At 38.3% G+C, this 22261-nt stretch overlaps 1 protein-coding gene across 1 annotated transcript; it reads left to right on the top strand.

Moving 5' to 3' along the window:
- Positions 1-3093: 3093 nt before the first annotated feature.
- On the top strand, positions 3094-4487 carry CBLL2 (Cbl proto-oncogene like 2). Its single transcript, XM_057719107.1, is given in 3 exon segments — positions 3094-3470; positions 3472-3655; positions 3658-4487. Coding segments are annotated over 3 exon segments (1278 nt in total). The 5' UTR covers positions 3094-3206.
- The last annotated feature ends 17774 nt before the right edge of the window (positions 4488-22261 follow it).

Here is a 22261-nt window from a genome sequence, read left to right as displayed (position 1 = left end):
AAAAAAGACAGCCTCTTCAATAAGTGGTGCTGGGAAAATTGGACAGCTACATGTCAAAGAATGAAATTAGAACACTTCCTAACATCATACACAAAAATAAACTCCAAATGGATTAAAGACCTAAATGTAAGGCCAGACACTATAAAACTTAGAGGAAAACATAGGCAGAACACTCTGTGACATACATCAAAGCAAGATCCTTTTTGACCCACCCCCTACAATAATGGAAATAAAATGAAGCATAAACACATGGGACCTAATGAAACAAAATCTTTTGCACAGTGAAAGAAACCCATAAACAAGACAAGAAGGCAACCCTCAGAATGGGAGAAAATATTTGCCAACGAAACACACAAAGGATTAATCTCCAAAATATACAAGCAGCTCATGCAGCTTCATACCAAAAAAGCAAATAACCAATCCACAAATGGCAGAAGACCTAAATAGACATTTCTCCAAAGAAGACATACAGATGGCCAACAAACACATGAAAAGCTGCTCGAAATCACTAATCATCAGAGAAATGCAAGTCAAAGCCACAATGAGGTGTCACTCACACTGTTCAGAATGGCTATCATCAAAAAATCTAGAAACAGTAAATTTTGGAGAGGGTGTGGAGAAAAGGGAACTCTTCTGAGCTGTTGGTGGGAATGTAAGTTGGTACAGCCACTATGGAAAACAGTTTGGAGGTTCCTAAAAAAACTAAAAATAGAACTCCCATATGATCCAGTAATCCCACTACTGGGCATATACCCAGAGAAAACCATAATCCAAAAAGAAACATGTACCATAATGTTCATTGCAGCACTATTTACAATAGCCAGGACATGGAAGCAACCTACATGCCCATCCACAGATGAATGGATAAAGAAGATGTGGCACATATATACAATGGACTATTACTCAGCCATAAAAAGGAATGAAATGGAGCTATATGTAATGAGCTGGATAGACCTAGAGTCTGTCATACAGAGTGAAGTAAGCCAGAAAGAGAAAAACAAATATTGTATGCTAACTCATATATATGGAATCTAAAAAAAAAAAAAAGGTACTGATGAACCCAGTGACAGGGCAAGAATAAGGATGCAGATGCAGAGAATGAACTGGAGGACACGGGCTTGGGGGGGTGGGGGGCGAAGGGGAAGCTGGGATGAAGTGAGAGAGTAGCATAGACATAGATACACTACCACATGTAAAATAGATAGCTAGTGGGAAGTTGCTGTATAACAAAGGAAGACCAACTCGATGATGGGTGTTGCCTTAGAGGCCAGGACAGGGAGGGTGGGAGGGAGTCGCGGTTAGGAGTGGATATGGGGATATATGTATAAATGCAGCTCATTCACTTTGGTGTACCTCAAAATCTGGTACAAAAGTGTAAAGCAATTATATTCCAATGAAGAGCTTTAAAAAAATAATAATAATTTGAAGTTGACCCAATGAGCAACAAAAGCAATTTTAGCCACCTAGGAAGGTGAGCTGGCTTTTTTCACTCAGGGTCATGTGTAAGGACAACATTCTGTCATATGAGAAATGTCACAGTTTAGAGAGAAAAACACTAGTTCCAGGAAAGCAGAGAAAATAAGTTATGGACATTTTATTTGACAGACTTTTTTCCCTTTATATTCATTATTTTTGAATTATATGCATATCACTAAAAACAAAACAAAGCAAAACAAAAACCCAAAAAACTGAACCTTCTTGAAGAGCCTGGAAACAAGTAATTGTAATTGTAAAACAGGAACATTTGCATATGCCTTAATGCTATAAGTTTTAGGTTTTACTTACAATTCTGGTTTATTGTTTACAACAGGGGTAGAACATCCATGGCTTAGTAAAAGAATAATGGACTGGGGATAGTTTTCCGTACTTATGTTAAAAACTTCTGAGAATAAGCAAACTTAGCTGCTTGTTCCAGGAAGTACTTTTTCCTGAAAGATAAAATTGCAAGCCAACCAAAAGAGTTTACTTAACAAGAAATAACATATTGCCCATTAATACTCATGTCAATATTCTCAATTCCCTGTGCCTGCCGATCTTTAGCTGTCATGTTATAAAATCTGCCCGATTCTCCTTGCAAGACCTGCCCTAAAATCACCCAGCCCAGCCGCTAATATCCAATCCTGCTATCCCTCTTCTGAGACACTGTTTCTACTCTGTTAAGGTAGTGTTCTACTACGTTGCAGTAAGTGTAAAAAACTTTGCTTTGATTGATCAGTGTTTTTTGTTTAGTGTTTCTTGGGGAGACTTGACAGTCAGCTTAGCCAAAAGGGTGAATGTCTACACATTCAGGAGAGACACCCTAAGGTGTAGAGGAGCCACAATTATGGGTGGGGTGGAGCCAAGTAAATATGGTTTGTTGCTGTTTTTGTCGTCCAGTTTCTACTTGCAGGAAGGTGACACCTGTGGAAATTTGGCTTAAATACCCATAATCATTCTTTAAGCATGACCAGCAAATGTCTGGCACTGTCAAATTACCATGTTCACTACTTTTTACGTGATTCTTCCTTGATAAGATAAATACAGTGCTCCCTTCCTCCAAAGGTGATTTTATAGCATTATATCATGACAAAATCTTAGAGATGTGTGTATGCCTGAATACATATGTATGTGTGCACGCACACACACACACACACACACACACCCCCCATGAGGGATTTAAGGCAGTTTACAAAAACGAAATAGGATAAAAATAAATAAAGCAGCCCCAGAAGGCAGCGCTCTAGTAAGTGGGAACTTATTCCTTTGGCTGCTGCGGCGCTCCCCTTCCCTATCCCCATCAGTCTCTTTTTCCACAAAGGCCACTTTCTCGCCTGGCACATGAAGAGCAGCCTTAGCAACTTCAACAATGAAGCTCTTTCCCCCTTTTCCAAACTCTGTCTGACTCCCTCACCAGAGTAGTGAGATGGGTAGGGAAAAGGAGAACAAACCCCTCCGAAGTCAAAGCTACGGAGACGGGGGCGGGATCTGATCTAATCTGGTGTAACTCCCGCCTCCCGGGCTCCCGGAAGCTCGCGCTGCGCATGCGGAGTCTGACTTACACGCTCAGGTGCCTTCCTAATGGAATAGGCAAACGCGGATCCCACTGACGTTGACAGTGGGCTACCACGCTCTCAGAGTTCTGGATCGTCGGTGGCCTTGAGGTTCGAAGACGAATTCCTTTCCAAGCAGGTGAGCAAAAGCAATCTGTGTCGCAAATTCCAAGGACTATGAATGGGTCGCCAGCTGGTGAGAAAGAATTTGAATGTAATGGAGGAGGGAGGTATGATTGTAAAGGCGATGAACTCTTGGGAAGAAAGAAAACATTTCCTGAATGCATTTGGGAGGGCTTTACGATAAACATCATAGGTGAAAAGGATGATTTACCAATTCATTTCTGTGACAAATGTGATTTGCCTATTAAAATCTATGGACGTATAATTCCGTGCAAGCATGCTTTTTGCTATGACTGTGCTAATTTGTACGAAAAAAAACGGAGATAAGATATGTCCAGGCTGTAGTATTCCTGTGCTGCGAATTGAGGAGCATACACGAGGTTCTGTCTTCATGTGTAGCGCTGGGCAGAAGTGCAGGAAAACTTATTTGTCTCAAAGAGAGTTAGAAGCTCATATGAACTACCACTATAAGAGAGCTAAAAAACTTGTTACCTATGCTCCACTTGTATGGCTTCACCAACAACCGAAATCCCTGAGATGCTGCTATACAAGGACCATGTGAGCCATATTCCACCAGAGTTGCACAGCATTATGTCACCACCTCGGGTGCAGTGTGTATCACACAAGCGCAGTAACCAGCCACGCGAGGATCTTCATGCTCCTCCAGCAGAATTGCCACCATGCCTACCTCCTTTGGTCCCTCAGGAACTCATTAGTGTTTCAACAAGAGAACACAGCAGTTTAATAATTGCCCCTATTCAGGGTGGTGACTCAAATCCTGGTGCCAAAGAACTATCACCTCCTGCCTGAGCACCTGCTCACCATCATTCTGAACATCAAAGTCAGCCAGTGGTATTGCCCCCTTACATTATGCCTCCAGAGGAACACGCACTGCCCCCATCTCCTCCACCACCAGTAAGCAGTCCAATGTCATATTCTCTCCAGGATTCAAGTACTCCTCAGTTGGTTTGTAGTCAAGTGCCACCTCCACCCAAGACTTCTGATCCATCACCAGTAACTTCTTCCCCTGGATGTATTATTGCCCCAGTGCCACCTTATGTGAATCCTCCTCCTCCAGGATCTCTTCTATCTCAAAATGATGGTCCACCTGTAAGTGACTTCCCTTCTAACCGTCATAATTCTAACTCTTTACCCCAATTCACTGAAGAACAGGAAACTCTGAGCCCTCCGTTTACAAAACGGGATGGAACAAATCCTGGTATGCGGCCTCTATCAAAAGGACTTTCACCTCCTCCACCAACTCAAGGTCCACCCTCCCCAACCCCACTTTCTGGATCACATCACTCAGATCAGACAAGATATAGACCATATTAACATTGATAATAGTATTTTGAACTGAAGAGCTGATGAGGAAAAACAAAATTTAGTCAACTTTTCCATTAAACTTTGTTTTGGGAAGGAAAGGCACCTCTTAACAGATAGTAAAGCTCGTAAGATCTTGACTCTTAAAATGACTTTAAACCTTGGCTTTAATATTTATTTCAAGTTTTATACTATAGAGTGGATAAATGGCTCAGTGGAGCATAGCTGTATTTTAACAACTTTGTTCCCTTACTGTGGTAAGTTAACCCAGAGGTGACCTTTTATAATTTGATTTCCTCAAATAAATTTACATTGTTCCACTTTCAAAAGTTTTGTTTTTGTTTAGGTTTTTTCTGTGATATATTTCGTTAACCTGTGTAAACGGATTAAAGTTCAGTATGGTTGTAAAATGCTATTTTTATGTGAATTTAAGCACAGTCACACAGTTTTTTTTTCTTCCAGTTTTATTGAGATATAATTGACACTGTATAAATTTAAGGTCTACAGTGTAATGATTTGACATACTGTTTTTTTAAAACCATGTTTTACCTCTAATTTCCCAAAGTCCAATAAAATTCCTGGAAGTAAAAATCTAGAATATAGTGTAAGGCAGACAGCTAAATGGTAGATAATTATTTCACATTTTAGGCACTGAAATTTTGTGGTATTGTATAATACATATATAATGAATTTCACTTGGATGCCTTCTCATTTTTAGGCAGCTCTAGAAGCACCAAAATACATCAGAATTCCAGTACTATGATAGATTTATGTTTGTAATGTTAAAAGGCATTACTAAATCATTTGGAAAGATACGGCCAAAGTAATTGATTCTGTAGGCTCCAAGCTGGTGGGGATGCTGTTACTTGTTAATACTTTTTTTTTTTTTCATAATGCTTGGAATCACATAATGTACCACACTGGTTAGTCTTAAGTAACATTATATTATAGCACTGTTTAAATGGTGTCATTTAGATGAAGTGTGTTCTACTCTGCTCATTGTCTTAAACTAAATATTTAGGGCTGAATAGACTTTATTATAATTCCTCATTTCATAGTAGACTTTGGTCCTGTTCTTATGGTTTCTTGTTTATTGGGTTTTAAACTACAGTTTAAGTGCCATGGAGGAATTTGAATAATATATTAGTGATAGGCATTTGTATAGTCACCAACTTGCCATTTGCTTGGGTTTTATTGTTGTGTGATAAGTGTTTTCCCTCTAACCTGAAATTTTAAAAAATTATTATTTCTAGCCTATTTCTTTTATTGGTAAAGATTCTAAACTTGGAACATTCTAGCATGAAGTTAAGTGAAGACTACCAGATGACTTTGTATTAGAGAAAAGTAAATTACATGAATAAATATGACTAAGTTATACGAATTCCATCACTTTATAAGGTGCCTTTAGAATTAATTTTTGCACTATAGGGACTTGTTATGTTACTGCTAAGGTGATCACTTTCACTTTATACAGAATTCATATATATAAATTGACATTCTTGGGGTATTATTATGTCATTTGAATAAACCCTCATGAAGTTTTTCCTGCATTAAATGGTGTATAACGTAAATATGAAATGTGTATTATGTGGCTATGATTTATTATATAGTTTATAATATATAAATTTAGAACATATTTCTCTTTGGCAAAAGACAAACTTATTGCTAATTTTTCATTTTATTCTGTTGGATACAGGCAAAACAAATTCTCATTTTGGCTGACCAGTTGCAAACACATCTCTGAGCCTAGAGGTGAAATTAGAAATAATATAAATGGCCATTTAAACCTTGACCAGCCTAAAATAACTAACTTTTTTTTAAAGTAAGTGATTTTCACACCTGGCAATTTGAGACTCCAGTGTTAATACAATACTTCTAGTGAGAAAGCTTTGTTATTAGAAGTAGAGACTGAGGGTAGTGTGAGATGGTAGTGATAAATGCTTCTATCATATTATTGTAGGTACTTGGATTGGTACAAATTTGATTCCCTTTTTTGCCCAAGTTTAGGAGCTGTTAAAATATTTCTCTTAAGATACAATACCATTTTTTGTTTCCTGTAATAAGAAAATAGTCAAATTCACTAAAGTTTTCTCAACTATCTGTGATGAGCTCTCCTGCTTTTATAGAAATTCACTGCGGTTGAATATGGTATGAAATCACTTAAATAATGTATCGGACAAAAAAAGATCAGTATGATGATAAAATGCCACATGTTAAAAGAGGTAGACTTAAAAATGATTTATTTTTAGTTAGGTTTAGGAAATATATGTTATGCAGCAAAACAGATCAGATGAATGTGTTGTAGCAGACACAAATTTTAAATGGCATCAGGTGTGAACTCATCCAGTTTGAATGACTGTGGTGGGTAGAAAGATAATGTTTCTTTCTCTAAAGAAAAAAACAGTGTGAATCCACTTTATATTAGAGAAGACTTTGAAGCTGGAATAGGCATAAGTCTAAATTACATATGTACAGTGCATTATATTACTCTGAAGATTGCTAAAATGGATTTAATTCTTAAAAACAATAAAATAAAATACATAAATACTAAAAAACCAGTTTTTATAAAAAATAAAAACAAATATCAGGGAAAGGGAAAATGAAGGTAGAACAAATAATAAAATCAAGCCCAAGTTAAACTTGGAACCAAAAAAATTTGAACCAGAAAATCCTGCACCGTTGTCAATGATGGATGAAATGTGTTGAAAGCAAAGAGACAAGATATAAACACATTTCAGAGAGCCTAAGTCAGACGCCGAGCAGAAGTTCTTTTGTGGGTTCTCATAAAATGGCCACTGCAATGTATGGTAGTGATTCCTGATCCTGACAGCAGGAGAGACTCTCTTGCAGAATCAGCTAAAAATAGCAGCCTTTACCTTACTCCCACAAGATTCTGGTTCAGTAGGTTTGGGGAATGGACGGGGCTTAGTAATATGTCCTTTTGGTAAGTATCCTAGGTGATTTGGAAGCTGCTGCCTGACAGATTTAGTCACTGGTCACTAGTCTCCATTGTCTTGGCGGTCTACCATCCTTTCTGCACATGGCAACCAGGGTAACCATTGGAGGACAGAACTCGGCCCTCAGATGGTTTCGCATTGCACTTCAGGGCCAGTTCCTTTGTCAAGACAACATACGCTTAGACTCCTGGTGGATTTCCCAGACTTATAACCTACCATTCTTGCCTCATTCCCTCTATTCTAGCCACACAGGCTTTTCTTTGATCCTCAGGCCACCAAGCTCATTCCTGCCTCTGCAGTTTGCACTGACTGTTTTTTTTTTTTGCCAGGACCATCTTCTCACAGATCTTCATACGGCTGGCTTTCTCACTCATGTTCCTGTTCAAATGCCTTCCTTGCTACTCTGTGGAAAACAGCATGCCCCCCACCCGCAACCATCTCTGCATATCTCCTTACCCTGCTTTATTTTCCTTCATGGCACGATCACTAATTATTATGTAACTGATTGCTTTCTTTTTTTTTTTTTTTTTTACTTCATTAAAATAAAAAATTGTTGTTATTTTTTTTTTTAATTATTTTTTTTTGGGGGGTACACCAGGTTCAATCAACTGTTTTTATACACATATCCCCATATTCCCTCCCTTCCTTGACGCCCCCCCCTCGAGTCCCCCCCACCCTCCCTGCCCCAGTCCTCTAAGGCATGATTGCTTTCTTATTTTTGTTTCCTCCATGAGGATGTCATCTTCAAGAGAAGTGGGTCTTTGTACTGGTCCATCAGAGAAAGACAAAGAGTGATATGTAATTGTAAAACAATTTAATTTTTGTTTCCTGCTTTTTACATTTTATTTTGTCCCAGGTGAAAATTGGGGCCATCACATGACTTTTCTCTATACTCCTAGATGATAGAAAGCCCTGTGGTCTGTAATTAAAATGTCCAGTCCAATATGATGGTCAAACTTTAGAACTGACTTGAGAGCGAGGCCTTTCCTCACTTCCCCAGCTGTGGCTGGTGGAAAAGAAGCAGCTGGGGGAGAATTTGTGGTCAACTTCTTGCCTTATCCACATTTGCTTTTACTTCTTCTCCCCTAGTTGACTAAGTAGAGGTCTTGGTCTTCCAGAGTTGGAGTGCAAGGGACTGGGGGAGGAGAGGTGAGGGAAGTAGAAAAGGTCTTACTTGATTGGTACTATATGAAACTGGGTTAGTGCTTTCTGGACCTGACTACAGGTTTTAAGAAGTGATCCTTTCTTTCACAGGGACTTTTGTAGCTGATAAGAATTGCTCTCATTGCTCTGGATCTCTCCCTATAGTTCCCTTGATTAAGATGAATGCATCTCTTTTCCAGTTAGTTTCTTATTTCTTCTTCAGCCCCTGAGAATGTGGCAATTTCTACAGCTTCTCACCACTGAGCTGTGTTCATCCCTCAAGGTGTTCCTCTGGAACAGGACAGAAGAGGACCTCCGCACTAGCTCCCTCTAGTGAGGGGCAATGTCTGGCCCATGAGAAATACTTTCTTTTCCCTAATAAACTCTGGCAGTGCTGGCCAGTTCCAATCTTGCCAGCTCCCTCTTCCTCAGCTGTCAGAGAAATTAGTCAGCTTTTCTCCTGCAACTTAGATTTTCCAGACAACAGTCTAGAGTGTCCCTAATGCTCCAGAGAACACATATGTCGCCATCGCAAGGGTCTCATTAAAGTGTCCCTGTCCTGGGCGGTGAAGTAGGAGGCATCTTTCATCCCTTCTTGCAAGCAGAGAGGTGGGGGTGGGACTCACAGCAGAGCAAAAGCCTGTGCTAGGCTGTGTTCTGATTGGTCAGTGCCCAAGCTATACTCTTTGTTAAGTTTTTTTTAATTATTGCTCTGATTCCAGCTATTCTTGATTTTCAAATGGCTCAGGAACCACAAATGGGAACATGCAGCCTGCTTGGATTGTGTCTATAAAACTAAGGAGGGGGAAGAAGTAGGTAATTAATTGGATAATTTAGGGAAAAATGCCTCAGGTATTGGAATTTTCCTGGCACAGTTTTATCTGAGTCACTCTGAAAAGTGTCAGTATTTGGCACATCTCATAATTCCAACAAGATTATGTTGAATAAAATAATGCATTTTTTCTTTAAAAAAATAGTCAATAGATATATTTCATTTCCAATAGGAAAAACTCAATTATATTTTAAGCACCTTTCAAGGTCAGACCTAGTAAAAATGTGGTATAAATGGAGTTCCTATTTGGCTGGGATAAAGTGGAGATACAGAACCCTTCTTCCTCTGATGAATGAAATTGGTTTTTTTTTTCCTCATGTCATCATGCATTAGGAAAGAGATGGATTGCTTACTTCATTGACCATCACTTGCTGCATTTTAACTTTTTTCCTAATATTTGACTTGGATTTTCTGTTTGGTTTATGCATGTCATAGACTGATTGCAAAATTGGTCTCAATTCTTCACCGCTTCCTGTAGCTACACCCTTTTCATGTGTCTTCACCGTTCCTCTATCAAGGGATAGAGTCTGTTTTTTCACCCCCTTGAATAAGGGCTGGGCTTGTGTTCACTTTGACTAATAGAATATGGTAGAAGTGTCGATGTGCCAGTTCTGAGCCTAGGGACCTTATGTCCTTCTGTTCTCTCTCAGAGCTCTGTCACCATGAGAACAAACTTGGCCTGCCTTGTTGGAAGATGAGAGAACACATTGAGGAGAGCTCATTTTTCCTGTTCAAAGCCATACTAGACCAGCCTAAAGTCAGCCAACCTTAAAACATGTGGGAGTGTGTAGCCAAAACTAGCAGAGCTACTAACCCAACCCACAGCTGACTGCAGACCCATGCAGAGCTCATCTGAGACCAGAGGAACCACCCAGATTACCTGTAGTTTTGTGAGCAATGATAGAAATGCTTATCGTTTTAAGTCACTGAGTTTGGGGACGCGTTGTTGCACAGTGATAGCTAACTCACACTGGCCATTTTTGTCTTCACTTTCCCCCTATGGTCAGAGAATTACACACTGTCCAGTTTTACAAGTAAAATTTGCTCTAATGTAAGGTATTTTTAAAAACATGAATTACAAATATCTGATGTTAGGACATGGGGAGACTTCACCTTTGAAAGGGATTAATATACTAAATATTTTCTTCAGGTTTTGTCATCTTCACATATTCATTTCTAGTTTTCTCACTAATATCCAAGTCATAAGGATGATTAACCTTCAATAAACTGTTTAGTAACATTGAACAAATTGTGGAGGATTTAGCTTAAGCAGATATTAGATATGCAGCTGGTGTTTCCTACAGTCTTGGTGATCAAATTACTGAGGACTATATGCAAAGTCTTGTGCTTATCGGCATAAATCCTTATTCCAGATTTTCTCTCCTGAATTGGTGTCTTGGGATCTCCTAAGTCATAGGAACCATTTGTGCAGTAGCTGAGCTCTGGTGGTCTGCTCTTACCTTGATGATTTCGCTCTGCTATATGGCTGACAGATCTGTATTCAGGGAATATATAGAGCCATAGTCACCATGGTGCATATTCTTTATCTTTGCATTTCAGGAGGCTCAGGTTAGCATGGGCTACCTTGGAGAAAACTCCTCCTTTTAACCCCATCCTTTCATGGTTCCCAACAATCTGAAATGGCTTTTTTAAATTGATGTCCTAAAACTTTCTTTTCCCTGTTTAATCCAAACTTCGCATCTCTCTCTGTTATATTGCAATCACATGTGAGCAAGCTGTTAGCCCCCCAGCTCTGCATAAGCCCAGATGTCTGTTGCCAAGACTGACATCACTTTGGATGCCACTTGGCTGCATTTTAGACAGCGAGGAGACAGTTCGGCACATCTGTTTTAGGGACAGATGTCTGTATAATCTTAGGTTTTCAGCTTAGAATATACTTAAAAATGTATTTTAAAATACTTTTATTTTTTATTAGGGGAAATAGCCTTAACAATTTTAATGCTTTAGTTTAAAAAAGCAATACATGCTCAGTATTTAATACTTCTACAATATAGGAAAGCAGAAATGAAAATAAAATTTATCTGTAATTCAATAGGTGATGTTTTGGTATATATTCATATGCATTTATATGGTACTCTGTAAAAAAAAGTTTCCACCTTTTCTGTAATCTCTCTCTTTTATTAATTAATCATTTAAATTAAATTTGTTAGTCAACTTTGCTTTTATCTTTTAAAACCACATTTGCATTTTAACATATAATAGCATTTGATATGTTTTAGTTAGTGCTCAATATACATAAATTACTTATGTTCTTAATGTAATATATCTGTATGGTTGCTTAAAATTGAAAACATTAACTCTGGTTTACCCCACACTTTGCCTATGTTTCACTGCCATCACCAAACCTGGTTTTCTCTTGTGGGTAAAGGTAGAACATATCCACAAGTCCATGTATATTTGTAGAGGAGCAGCCAACTCCAGAACAGGTGCTTTGAGAAAGAGCCCCTACCTCGGTCAGTATAATTATCATTAGGTGTATTTTATCACAAATAATTTTAACTTAGTATCCCTTCCTGTTTTCCTTTTTCTTTTCAAATGCTGTTGACTCTGAAAGAGGCTGGCCACACATTAGGCCAAGGAGGAGTGGGAGGGTGTCACACACTGTTCTAGGAAAAGTAGCTGATGAAAATAAAACTACTTTTGTTCTTTTTCAAAAGTCTATAGGTAAACAGTTTAATTTGAACATTGTTTCATTTTGTGCTTTGATATACTAGCAACTCATGTCTCTTCACGCCTGTTATCTGGCTGACTTTCCTTGGATATAATCCAGGCACCTCAACCCCCACGAATCCATTGCTGCATCATCACTTCCAGCCAGCAGACTCCTCGTGGGGTGTTTCCTCTCTTGGTGAATGGTTCCCTTAGCCAACTCAGCATATAGTCCAGAATGCTAGTGCTCATCCTTTAGTCCTCCACACTGCTCCTCACTTCCTCATATTTCATTGGTAACCAAGGTCTGTAGATTCTACTTTTATGCTTCTCTCCCAGCTATATCATCAGAGCCATCGCCTTTAATGTAGTGCGTGCACTTGTCGCCTTCTCTGAGAACTGCTGGAAGTGCCTTCTTATTGCTCCCCCTGCTTCTGGTCTCACAATCAGCCTAACTCAACCGCCTCACTCATCCAACAGCTGCCAAGGAAGCCTCATATGTAAGTCTGTTTATGGACACTAACGTACAGCTCTAGAATTTGGGATAAAGTCAAATTCTTTTACTTAGTACAGAAAGGCCTTAACATCTGCCCTATCTCCCTCTCTGGCCTCATTTCCCACCACTTGCCCGTGGGCATCCTTTTGTCCAGTTGTATATTTTCAGCGTCTTCCTAAAAAAAAACCAAGCAACCAAACAAAAAAAAGACAGTTTCCCCCGTGTTCCCATACACATTTCCACCTGCCAGTTATTTCTTTCCTTGTTTATCCCTCATCCACTTTTCCTTGTCTTTTCTGTTTTTTTTAAAAATTACATTCTTCAAGCCTCAGCAGAAACATCACTGCTTTCTAAAACCTTTCTCCAACCAAGTCCGTGATTTTGATGCTTGCTTCTGCACTGTGATTACTGTACCATTTGTGTGATTACATCATGTCAGTTATCACACTGTATTTTAATTGTTTGTTTACATGCCTTTCTCTCCCACTAGGCTAGTGGGTCTCAAAGTGTGGTCCCCTGACCAACAGCATCAGCTTCGCCTGGGAGTTTGTTAGAAATGCAAATTTTCTGGCCTCGCTCCAGATCATAAACTCTGGCGGTGGAGCCCAGCAATTTGTGTTAGGGGCAAATCATTTACCATCTTATAATAGGGGAAAGACTGGCTGGCCATAGCTGCATGCTAAGAAACATGGCAGTTATTGAGAAGATGCATGAATACTGACAAATACTGTCCTCCGTGCCAGCTTTTCTTAAAGTGACTGGCAACAAGGAAGTCCAAAATGCCCCAAAGCATCTCAACACTTGTATTAATTTGCTGCTGTAAGAAATTACCACAAATTTAGTGGCTTAAAACAACGAAGACTTATCTTACACTTTGGAAGGCCAGAAGTCTGAAATGGGTCTCACTGGGCTAAAATCAGGGTATTGGCAGGGTTGAGTTCATCCTGGAGGCTCTAGAGGAGATTCCATTTCCTCAGTTTCTCTAGATTTTGAAGCTACTTGCATTCCTTGGCTGTGACCTCTTCCTCCATCTTCAAAGCTAGCAGCGGCTGATTGGATCTTTCTCATGATGCCATGTCTCTGCTTCTGATCTTCTGCCTTCCTCTTTCCCACTTAGGGACCTGTGTGATTACATTGGGCTCACCTGGATAATCCAAGCTGATCGCCTTATTTTAAGGTCAGTTGACTAGCAACCTTAATTCCATCTTGTTAAGTAACACAACACATTTAGAGATTCCAGGGATTAGGACATGGACATTTTGGGTTTGGAAGCATTATTCTCCCTACCATGACATTTGTTCTTGAGTTTTGGAGATTTAAATAAGGTTAGTATTGCCTTTTACCTTAATGCATGGGCTCTTTGGAGAAATCTAGGATTTCCTTTTTTTCACTGTGATTTCTTGTAAAGAAAGTGGTTTGAACATCCTTTGATGATTTAGAACATTTTATTGAAAAGAGGCCCTCCCCCCCATGATTTATAGTTGTAAATGTAAAATATGAACTTAACTCAAGGTTAGTCAAGAAAACACGTCCCAGGTGGCAATTAGAGACCATGAGATCTATGAAAATGTGTCATGTTAAAAAATAAATCAGATTCAAATATTTTAAAAAGAGGGATAGTGTGTTACAAAATAATATATATTTGGAGAAGGGGCAGGCAAATGGTTTTAAAAATTTTTCTCAAGAACCTGGTTTTAGATCAAACTTGCCAAGTCTTTTTCTTTTACTGCCTGGAGATAGGTCTCCAGAACCCCTGCAGACACATTGTAGGAGGCTTTGTCTTGCAGGCATTTGGCAGAGGGGATTATAGAACTCATTTATACTGCAGTGTAGTTATAACCTTCATGTCTTTCACTTGGACAGATCTGTGTACTAGCAAATAGCGATGGAAATGGAGCAGTAGAAATGCATCTGATGAAGGCTGTGAATTTTAAATATTGAACTTTGATAAGTTACCACTTGGAAACCGAGAATACTTTTCAAATGCAATATATGTCACCTCTGACATAAGGGTGGGACCAGTCCGACATGGACCAGTTTGGACCAGCATTGGGCAGTACAGAAGTGTATTTGTGGACAGTGCACCAGTAACATGATGAGAGAGGAAGTGAATTGCAGAAAAAATGGGAGGGGTTTTCATCCATTTCCTAGTGAGAAAGGATTGGTAGTTAAACCAGAATCCCTCTGAACCTCTCTGTGACTATTCACACCCAATAGCTATAGTTAGTTGCTTGTTTACAGAATATGATTAACTATTAACCAAGCTGAGTTTATCCTGTATTGTGAATTTAGTACCTGTTTTAAAATCTTTACAAATCTTGAATTGAAAGCCACCCTCCCCCCACCCCCGCCAATGTTGTTGTGAGAACAGTGTGTACTAGGTAGGACCCAGCTTACATTGTTAGTCACCACCTTACATGAAAATGGAAAGACCTGGGAAACAGCACCTTGAACCATTGAAATCATCCAGAACAAAATTTCGTTCAATTTAAGTATGGAGACAGCAAGGATTGTGATTCTCTAACCAAAAGAAGAGAAGTTGTGAGAAAATTACCTGGGCAATCTAAGTATAAAACCACCAATTTTTTGCTCATGTGTATTTTATTTGAGGACAATATGTTGTTTTGTTATGATCTTGGAGAACTTTTTGGCTTGGTTTTGCATATATCGTTAGAACCACACACAATCACCCAGATCATGATATTGCAGACGTTTAGGAGCAATGGTTATGGATTCACTCTGGAAGTGGAATGCGCCTGTAGTAAGGCACCTGACAACTACCTGGCCACCTAAGAGGTGTTACCTTGAGTTATACCCTTGGGGCACCCAGTTATTCAGAAACAGAGATCAAGAGGACACTGATATTCCACATTCCTGTAGTCCTTCAATAAAAGGGATTTGTAGGATGTGTTGTCTTTTAAGAGACCAGCTTTCATCCCCTTTGTTCACGACTCTGCCCTAGAGAAGTTCACACTTTTAAGAAATGACTTTGTTCCCTCCCAGGCTCCAAAGTGGAAACTTTTCAAGGCCATATTTGCTATGAGGGATATTTATCATGGAAGTTAAGTAATGTACACTTTAATTCAAGTGTCCTCTCGGCATTGAGAAAAGGTTATTTTCTCCAGGAGGCCCAGGCAGGTTCCTGTTTTAAAGAAATTGAAAAGAAATATATTGCTTTCAGCAGCCCCCAAATCAATACAGTTTCAAATATAGATAGGACCAAGTTTCTTGTGCTTCTTTTGTGGGCTGAAGGATGGTGCTGACCCGAAGTCCTTTGTGATCATAGTACTTAGACAGAAGCCATTGTGCTGTGGGGTGTGAATGATGGTGGCACATCTCTCGCCATTCAAGATTCGGGTGATCAGCCCTCGTACACACCACAGTAATGATGGCCTCCCATCCGTCCATCTTTACAAACTTCCCTACAGAATATGTTTAGGACCAGACCATTTAAACATCAAAACGTATTCCTTTTTCTTTACTTTTAAAAAACCAAAATAGAGCCTCAGGGCATTGCCACTCAGTGCTATTCTGAATAGAATAACATGTATGATAAATAAACCCAGCCATAAGCTATAAAGTCCTTGTAGCAGGGTACCAGTGTTTTATTTATCTTCCTATCTTCCTCAGCATCTAATGGTGGCTTATACAGAAAACTAGCTCAATATATGCCTGTTAAATAAGTGAATCAAAATTTTTATATAGCAATGCTACAAAGAATGTCCCCTTGTTTTTGGACTTAACATGTAGATTTTTCGTGCTGGGAGAAGGACCTTGATTCTTTTGTATAATTTCTATTTCTCTGCTGCAATTGCTTTTTATCTCTTTGAATTTGATGAGCATATTTATTTAAAGTGTTTGATAACTCTAACGTCCTCCCTAGTTATTCTATTTTTATTTATTTTTTCCTGATGCTCTTAATTCATGTTGTCTTGTCTCCAGCCTGTCTGCTTTTGTTTGCATTTTAGACATTGTATTTGAAAAATTGTTTGTAGGAATAATTTGAGGCCTTAGATGATGCTATTTTCCTCCAGAGAGGATTCCCATTTGTTTCTGCCAGATGCCCAGAGGCACTAGCAATTTTGATCACCTCTGTCCAGTTTCAGGGATTGCAGGGATTAGAAGATGACCTGCAGTTCCCAGTGCAGTCCATGTACTTTCTGGTCATACTAATTTTAGGGTGCAGACCTTCTAAGATCCAACCCAGAGTGAGGAAGAATGACCAATGCCTCACCCCCGCATCCGACTTTCTTGGTGTCTCCCAGACACCAGTGTCTGTTCCTTTAGCTCCACCAAGTTGACTGAATTATTGCTTAACCTGTCAGCCCCTCACTTGTCCCTCCAAGACCATCAAACATTCCCAGGAGTAGAGACTCTACACACAGGGTTCATTTATCAGGGCGTCCATTTTCCCCTGGATCCTCTCCAGGTAATACTTCTCTACCTTGTTAACATTGCAAGGCCTTTGGGCAGATTAAAAAAATACTTTGTTATACGTTTCTAGTGGTTCTTAGTGGGAGAGTGTGTCCAAATTACCTAATCTGTTATTAGCAGAATCAGAAGTCCATCCATCTTATTTTTGGTCATAGTTGCTTGTTTTTTATATTTTTAAAAAATCCTTTATTGGTTGGTCAGTTTTATTTTGTGTGTGTGTGTGTGTGTGAGTCTATTCTGATAATTGGAAATGAAATGTTCATATATTTGTTTTGGTGTTTAGCTTTATAATTATAACTTCATATGATGCTTTTAATCCTCTTTTTTTCAGAAAATATCTGTTAATCTTTTATTTTGAGAAATGATAAAATTAGTATACTTCCTCCACCCCATCCTACCGCTTGATTTGAGTTGATTGCATCATACTTCTTAGTGTATATCATGACAGTTAAATGTATTCCTATTATTTAATTTTTCCGTTTAAAGCAGTTGTGTTTGGCATACAGCTGTTAAAAAGGGCAGAATATAAGTAATATGTATATAGAATAAAAGAAAAAGAATAGACTGGGAAAATGTTTTAAATAAAATATTACTTTTGAAGGTCTCATTTTTATACTGCATAAATGGCCAATTAAATTTAAGTCTCTTAATATAATTATGGACTTATCTACTTCTGTTTTTAGTTCTGTCAATTTTTAGTTTCCATATTTTGAAGCCATGTTATTGGGTTCATATGGCTATAGACTTTATATCTTCCTGGTTCATTAAACCCTTTATTGTTAGAAAGTATCCTTCTTAATCTCAAATATTGCTTTTTGCCTTAAAATCTATTTTTCTGAAATTAATATAGCAATACTAACTTTGTTTTGGTTATTGTTTGCATGGTATATCTTTTTTAAATAATTTTAATTTCAAACTTTGTGTCCTTATATTCAAGATTTTTCTCTTATAGGCATCATATACTTGGCATTTGATTTTTTTAATCCACAAAGACCAATTACATTTAATGCAATTATTGACATATTTGAGTTTATATTCTCCCACATTACTATATGTTTTCTAATTGATCTGCCTGTTTTTGTGATTCTTTATCTCTCCTTTCTTACCTTCCTTTGGGTAATCAATATTTTTTTATTACTCAATTTCCCCCCTTGATTATGTTGTTAGTTACATATCTTTTTGCTATTCATTTAATGGTTTCTGTAGAAACTAAGGCATGCTTTGATTTATTAGTTTAATGTAAGTTTTTCCTTTTTCCACTTCTCTGACAATGCTAGATCTTAGAAGAGTTGAACTTTATTTCTTCCCTTTCTGCCTTTTGTGATATTATTGTCATGTAATTTAGTTATACATATATTTTAAACTCCACAAGAAACTCTTTTGATTATTTTATGTATTTAGTACTCATTTATTTACCTTCATATTTACCTTTTTGTTATTCTTCATTCCTTTCTGTATTTCCATGTTTCTCTCTGAGATTATTTTCTTCCTTTCAGAAAAACTGTTTTTTAGTATTTCTTGTGCTGCCTGCTGGTGATGAATTCTCTCAGTGTTTGCTATAAGACATCTTTATTTCACTTACATTTTTTGAGGAATATTTTACTGCGTATAGAATTCTGGGTTGGCAGTTATTTTCTTTCAGCACTTTAAAAGTGTCACTTCCATTGCCTTCTGGGTTCCATCACGTCTTTAGAGAAGCCCCCTATAGATCTTAATGTTTTACCTTAACCTCTGATTTTAAGGTTTTCTCTTTATCTTTGATTTTTACAAGTTTTACTATCAGGTGCCTAGCTTTGGTTTTCTTGGTGTTTATCTCGTCTAGGTCATACAAAGCTTCTTGAATCTGTGGGGTTTGGTGCTGTTCATCAACTGGGAAAATTCTCAGACGTTACTTTTTCAAATATTGTTTCTGCCCCATTCTATCTTTCCTTTTCTCTGCAACTGTGTTAGATGTTTACTTTTTCCACATGTATCTTACATTCCTTTTAGTAGTTTACATTCTTTTCTTCTCTCTGTGCTTCAGTCTGTATATTTTCTATTGACCTGTCCTCCGATTTATGAATCCTCTTTTTTGCTATGTTTTATCTCTTGCTAAATGCAGTTATTTAGTTCTTAATTTCAAATACTGTATTTTTGTTTTAGGATTTCCATTTGATTCCTTTTTATAGATGCCATTTCTCTGATGATATTTGCCATCTTTTCATCTATTCTCTCTCTCTTCTGCTATTTTTCTAGAAGATATTAATCTTAGGTATTTCAAAGTTTTTGTTCAGTAATTCGATAATTCTAAAATTTGGATAATCTATGGGTGTCAGTGAATATCATCCATTTCCCTCTTGATTTGGGGCCTTTTCTTATAGTATTTGATTAAATGTTAGGTACTGTGTGTAAAGTTTTAGAGGGGCTGGATGATGTCATTTTTCCCCAGAGAGGTTTTATCTTTTTCTCTTCTAGGCAAATGGAGTTGGGGTGGCGACTGATTATGTTAATTTAATCAGAGAAAAGGCTCCAAGATTGGGTTGCTTTCTCTCAAGTGTTTACCAGTTGTTTGCTTCATGCTTCTCAGGTATAGTCCCCCAAGGGTTCTGAGAACCTGAGGTATTCTGTGAGGCACCTCTACTGTTGTTGATCCCAAGCTCTTAGTGTCCTCCACATAGAAAAACTTAAGTACAAGCCTTTGCTTTTTTAGAAGGCTTTCTGCTTAGCTTCTTGCCTCCTGTCTTGTGCAGCTTCAGAATTCAGCAGATATTTTGAGGGGAAAATTGGTCAAGTGTATGACTCAGGTCTCTGTTCCTTCCTTCTCACTGGGATCCTAGAGCATCAAAACTCTGGTTCTTTCTCTGCCTTGTAGTAGTGTTTCTCTGGGAAAAGCCTGTATCCTCAACCTATTGTCCCATGGCTAGAATTGCCAGTCGCCCTCAGGAAAAAGCAGATGCAAATGCCAGCTCAAGTCTCTGCAGTTTTCCCTTTTTCAGAGTTTTGTTTGCCTTAGTATCTCTGATGTTTTCAAACAGACCTTCCTTCCTTCCTTCCTTCCTTCCTCCCTCCCTCCACTCTTCTCTCCTTCCTTCCTTTCATTTCTTTCTCTTTAAAAAATAACTTGTTTATTCATTTATACAACAAATATTTGATGAGACACTAGTATAATACACAACAGATACAAAGATGAACAAGATAAAATCTCTCCTCTTAGTAGCTCATCTGTGATTATAATTATTGAAATATGAATATCTTGTACTTTATGCCCTGCATTATTTTTTTATTTTGTTTTATCTTTAAGAAATAGGTTTGCTAATTTTCCAAAGACTAAGTCTTTTTCTTCCAGCTTTGAGATGTAATTGACATACATAACACTGTGTAAGTCTAAGGTGTACAAGTTTGTGTAAGTTTAAGGTGTGTAAGTTTAAGGTGATGATTGGATACATGTATATATTATGAAATGATTACCACAGAAAGGTTAGTTAACACTTCCATCACCTTACATAATTAACTGTTTTTGTGGTGAGAACATTTAAGATCTATTCTCAGCAACTTTCAAGTACTGTATATAATACAGTATTGTTAACGATAATGGCCTTACTGTACATTAGATCCCTAGAACCTATTCATCTTATAATTGAAAGTTTGTATTGTTTGACCATTTCCCCCAACACCCCCGCCCCCAGCTCCTGGAAAACTACCCCTCTACTCTGTTTCTATAAGTTTGGTTTTTTTAGATTCCACATATATGTACGATCATGCAGTATTTGTCTTCCTCTGTCTGACTTATTTCACTTAGCGTGATGCCCTCAAACTTCATACTTGTCACAAAAGGCAGATTTTCTTCTTTGGATTTGTATATATACACCACAGTTTTTTAAAATCCGTTCTTCTTTTGATGGATACTTAGGTTGTTTCCATATCTTGGCTATTTGTTGTGACTAATGCTATGACGAACATGGGGTGCACATGTCCGTTTAAGATAGTGATTCCATTGCCTTCATATACATACCCCAGAAGTGAGATTGCCGGATCATGTGTTAGTTCTATTTTTAATTTTTTGAGGAACCTCCATACTGTTTTCCATAGTGGCTGCACCAGTTTACATTCCTACCAACAGAGCACAAGGGTTCCCTTTTCTCCACATCCTCACCAACGCTTGTTATCCAAAGGACTAAGTCTTGAATCGATCAGTTCTGATATGACATTTTCAAGTCTGTTTTCTATGTCTCCTTTATTTCAACTTTTTCTTTCCTTTAGTCTTTCTTGGAGTTATATTTGCCTTTTTCTTAAGATGGAACTGATCCGGCACATTTGGTTTATCTCACTGTGAACTTCCTGTATTGTAATCACTTTCATTCCTACTAAATGGTAACAACCCACAGCTGTAGTTGTAATAGCTAACACAAACTACCTGCCGTGAATTATTCTAAGCACTTCACATACATGAACTCAGTTAATCACCACAACATAATTTATGAGGTAAGTACGATTATTATCCCTATTTCATAGCTGAGGGAACTGAGGCACAGAAATATTAAATTGTCCAGAGTCACATAGCTAATAAGTGGCAGGCTTGGGATTCAAACTTCAACAGTCTAGCTTCAGAGGCCCAACAGTCCATCTTGCCAATACCACTTTACCTCTTCCAATGATTCCTGCTCTCAAATTCTTCTGTCTGACTGCAGTAACCTAACTTTACACCCCAAGCACCAAGATTTGGTTTTCGGCCCCTTCCTCTGGTACAAGTCTAGTTACTTTCCCCAAGGTCCTCTTACCTCCTAACCCAGCCTGAATTTTAGGTTATCTTATGTTATGAATCAGTTTTCTGGGTTTCTTGATCATCGGCCCTCTCAAAGCTCAGCCCTTTGCCCAAACTGCTTTATGTGTATTCTTTCGTAATCCTGGGCCTCTGGGCCTCATTGTAGATGACTGCAGGTCTACCTAGGCGAGCCTCATTACAAATTATGCTTGTCAACCTCAGGTAGGTCCTTCTTTCTCTAACCATTCTTTATGTTTTCCGCTGTGTACTCACTTTCCCATTTCCCCACTGTGACTTTCTAAACATTCGTCTCTCTCATTGAATTTTCTGCTGAACGCTACCACCCATAATTTTAGCAGACAACCTCGGCTCCTATGCCCCGAGGGGAAAAAAAGTCACAGCTGAGCTTCCTAAACTCCTTTTCCTCATCCAGAAAACTTATCTGTAGTGTCATCCATTCTTTTCTTCTCTTCTCCTGTATTTATTCATTTTCTTGCTCCCTCCCTTCCTTCT

The sequence above is a fragment of the Hippopotamus amphibius genome, chromosome X, assembly GCF_030028045.1.
Source record: "Hippopotamus amphibius kiboko isolate mHipAmp2 chromosome X, mHipAmp2.hap2, whole genome shotgun sequence".
Lineage (NCBI taxonomy): Eukaryota > Metazoa > Chordata > Mammalia > Artiodactyla > Hippopotamidae > Hippopotamus > Hippopotamus amphibius.
The sequence above is the reverse complement of the archived record's forward strand: the minus strand, read 5'-3'. Positions and strand labels throughout refer to the sequence as shown.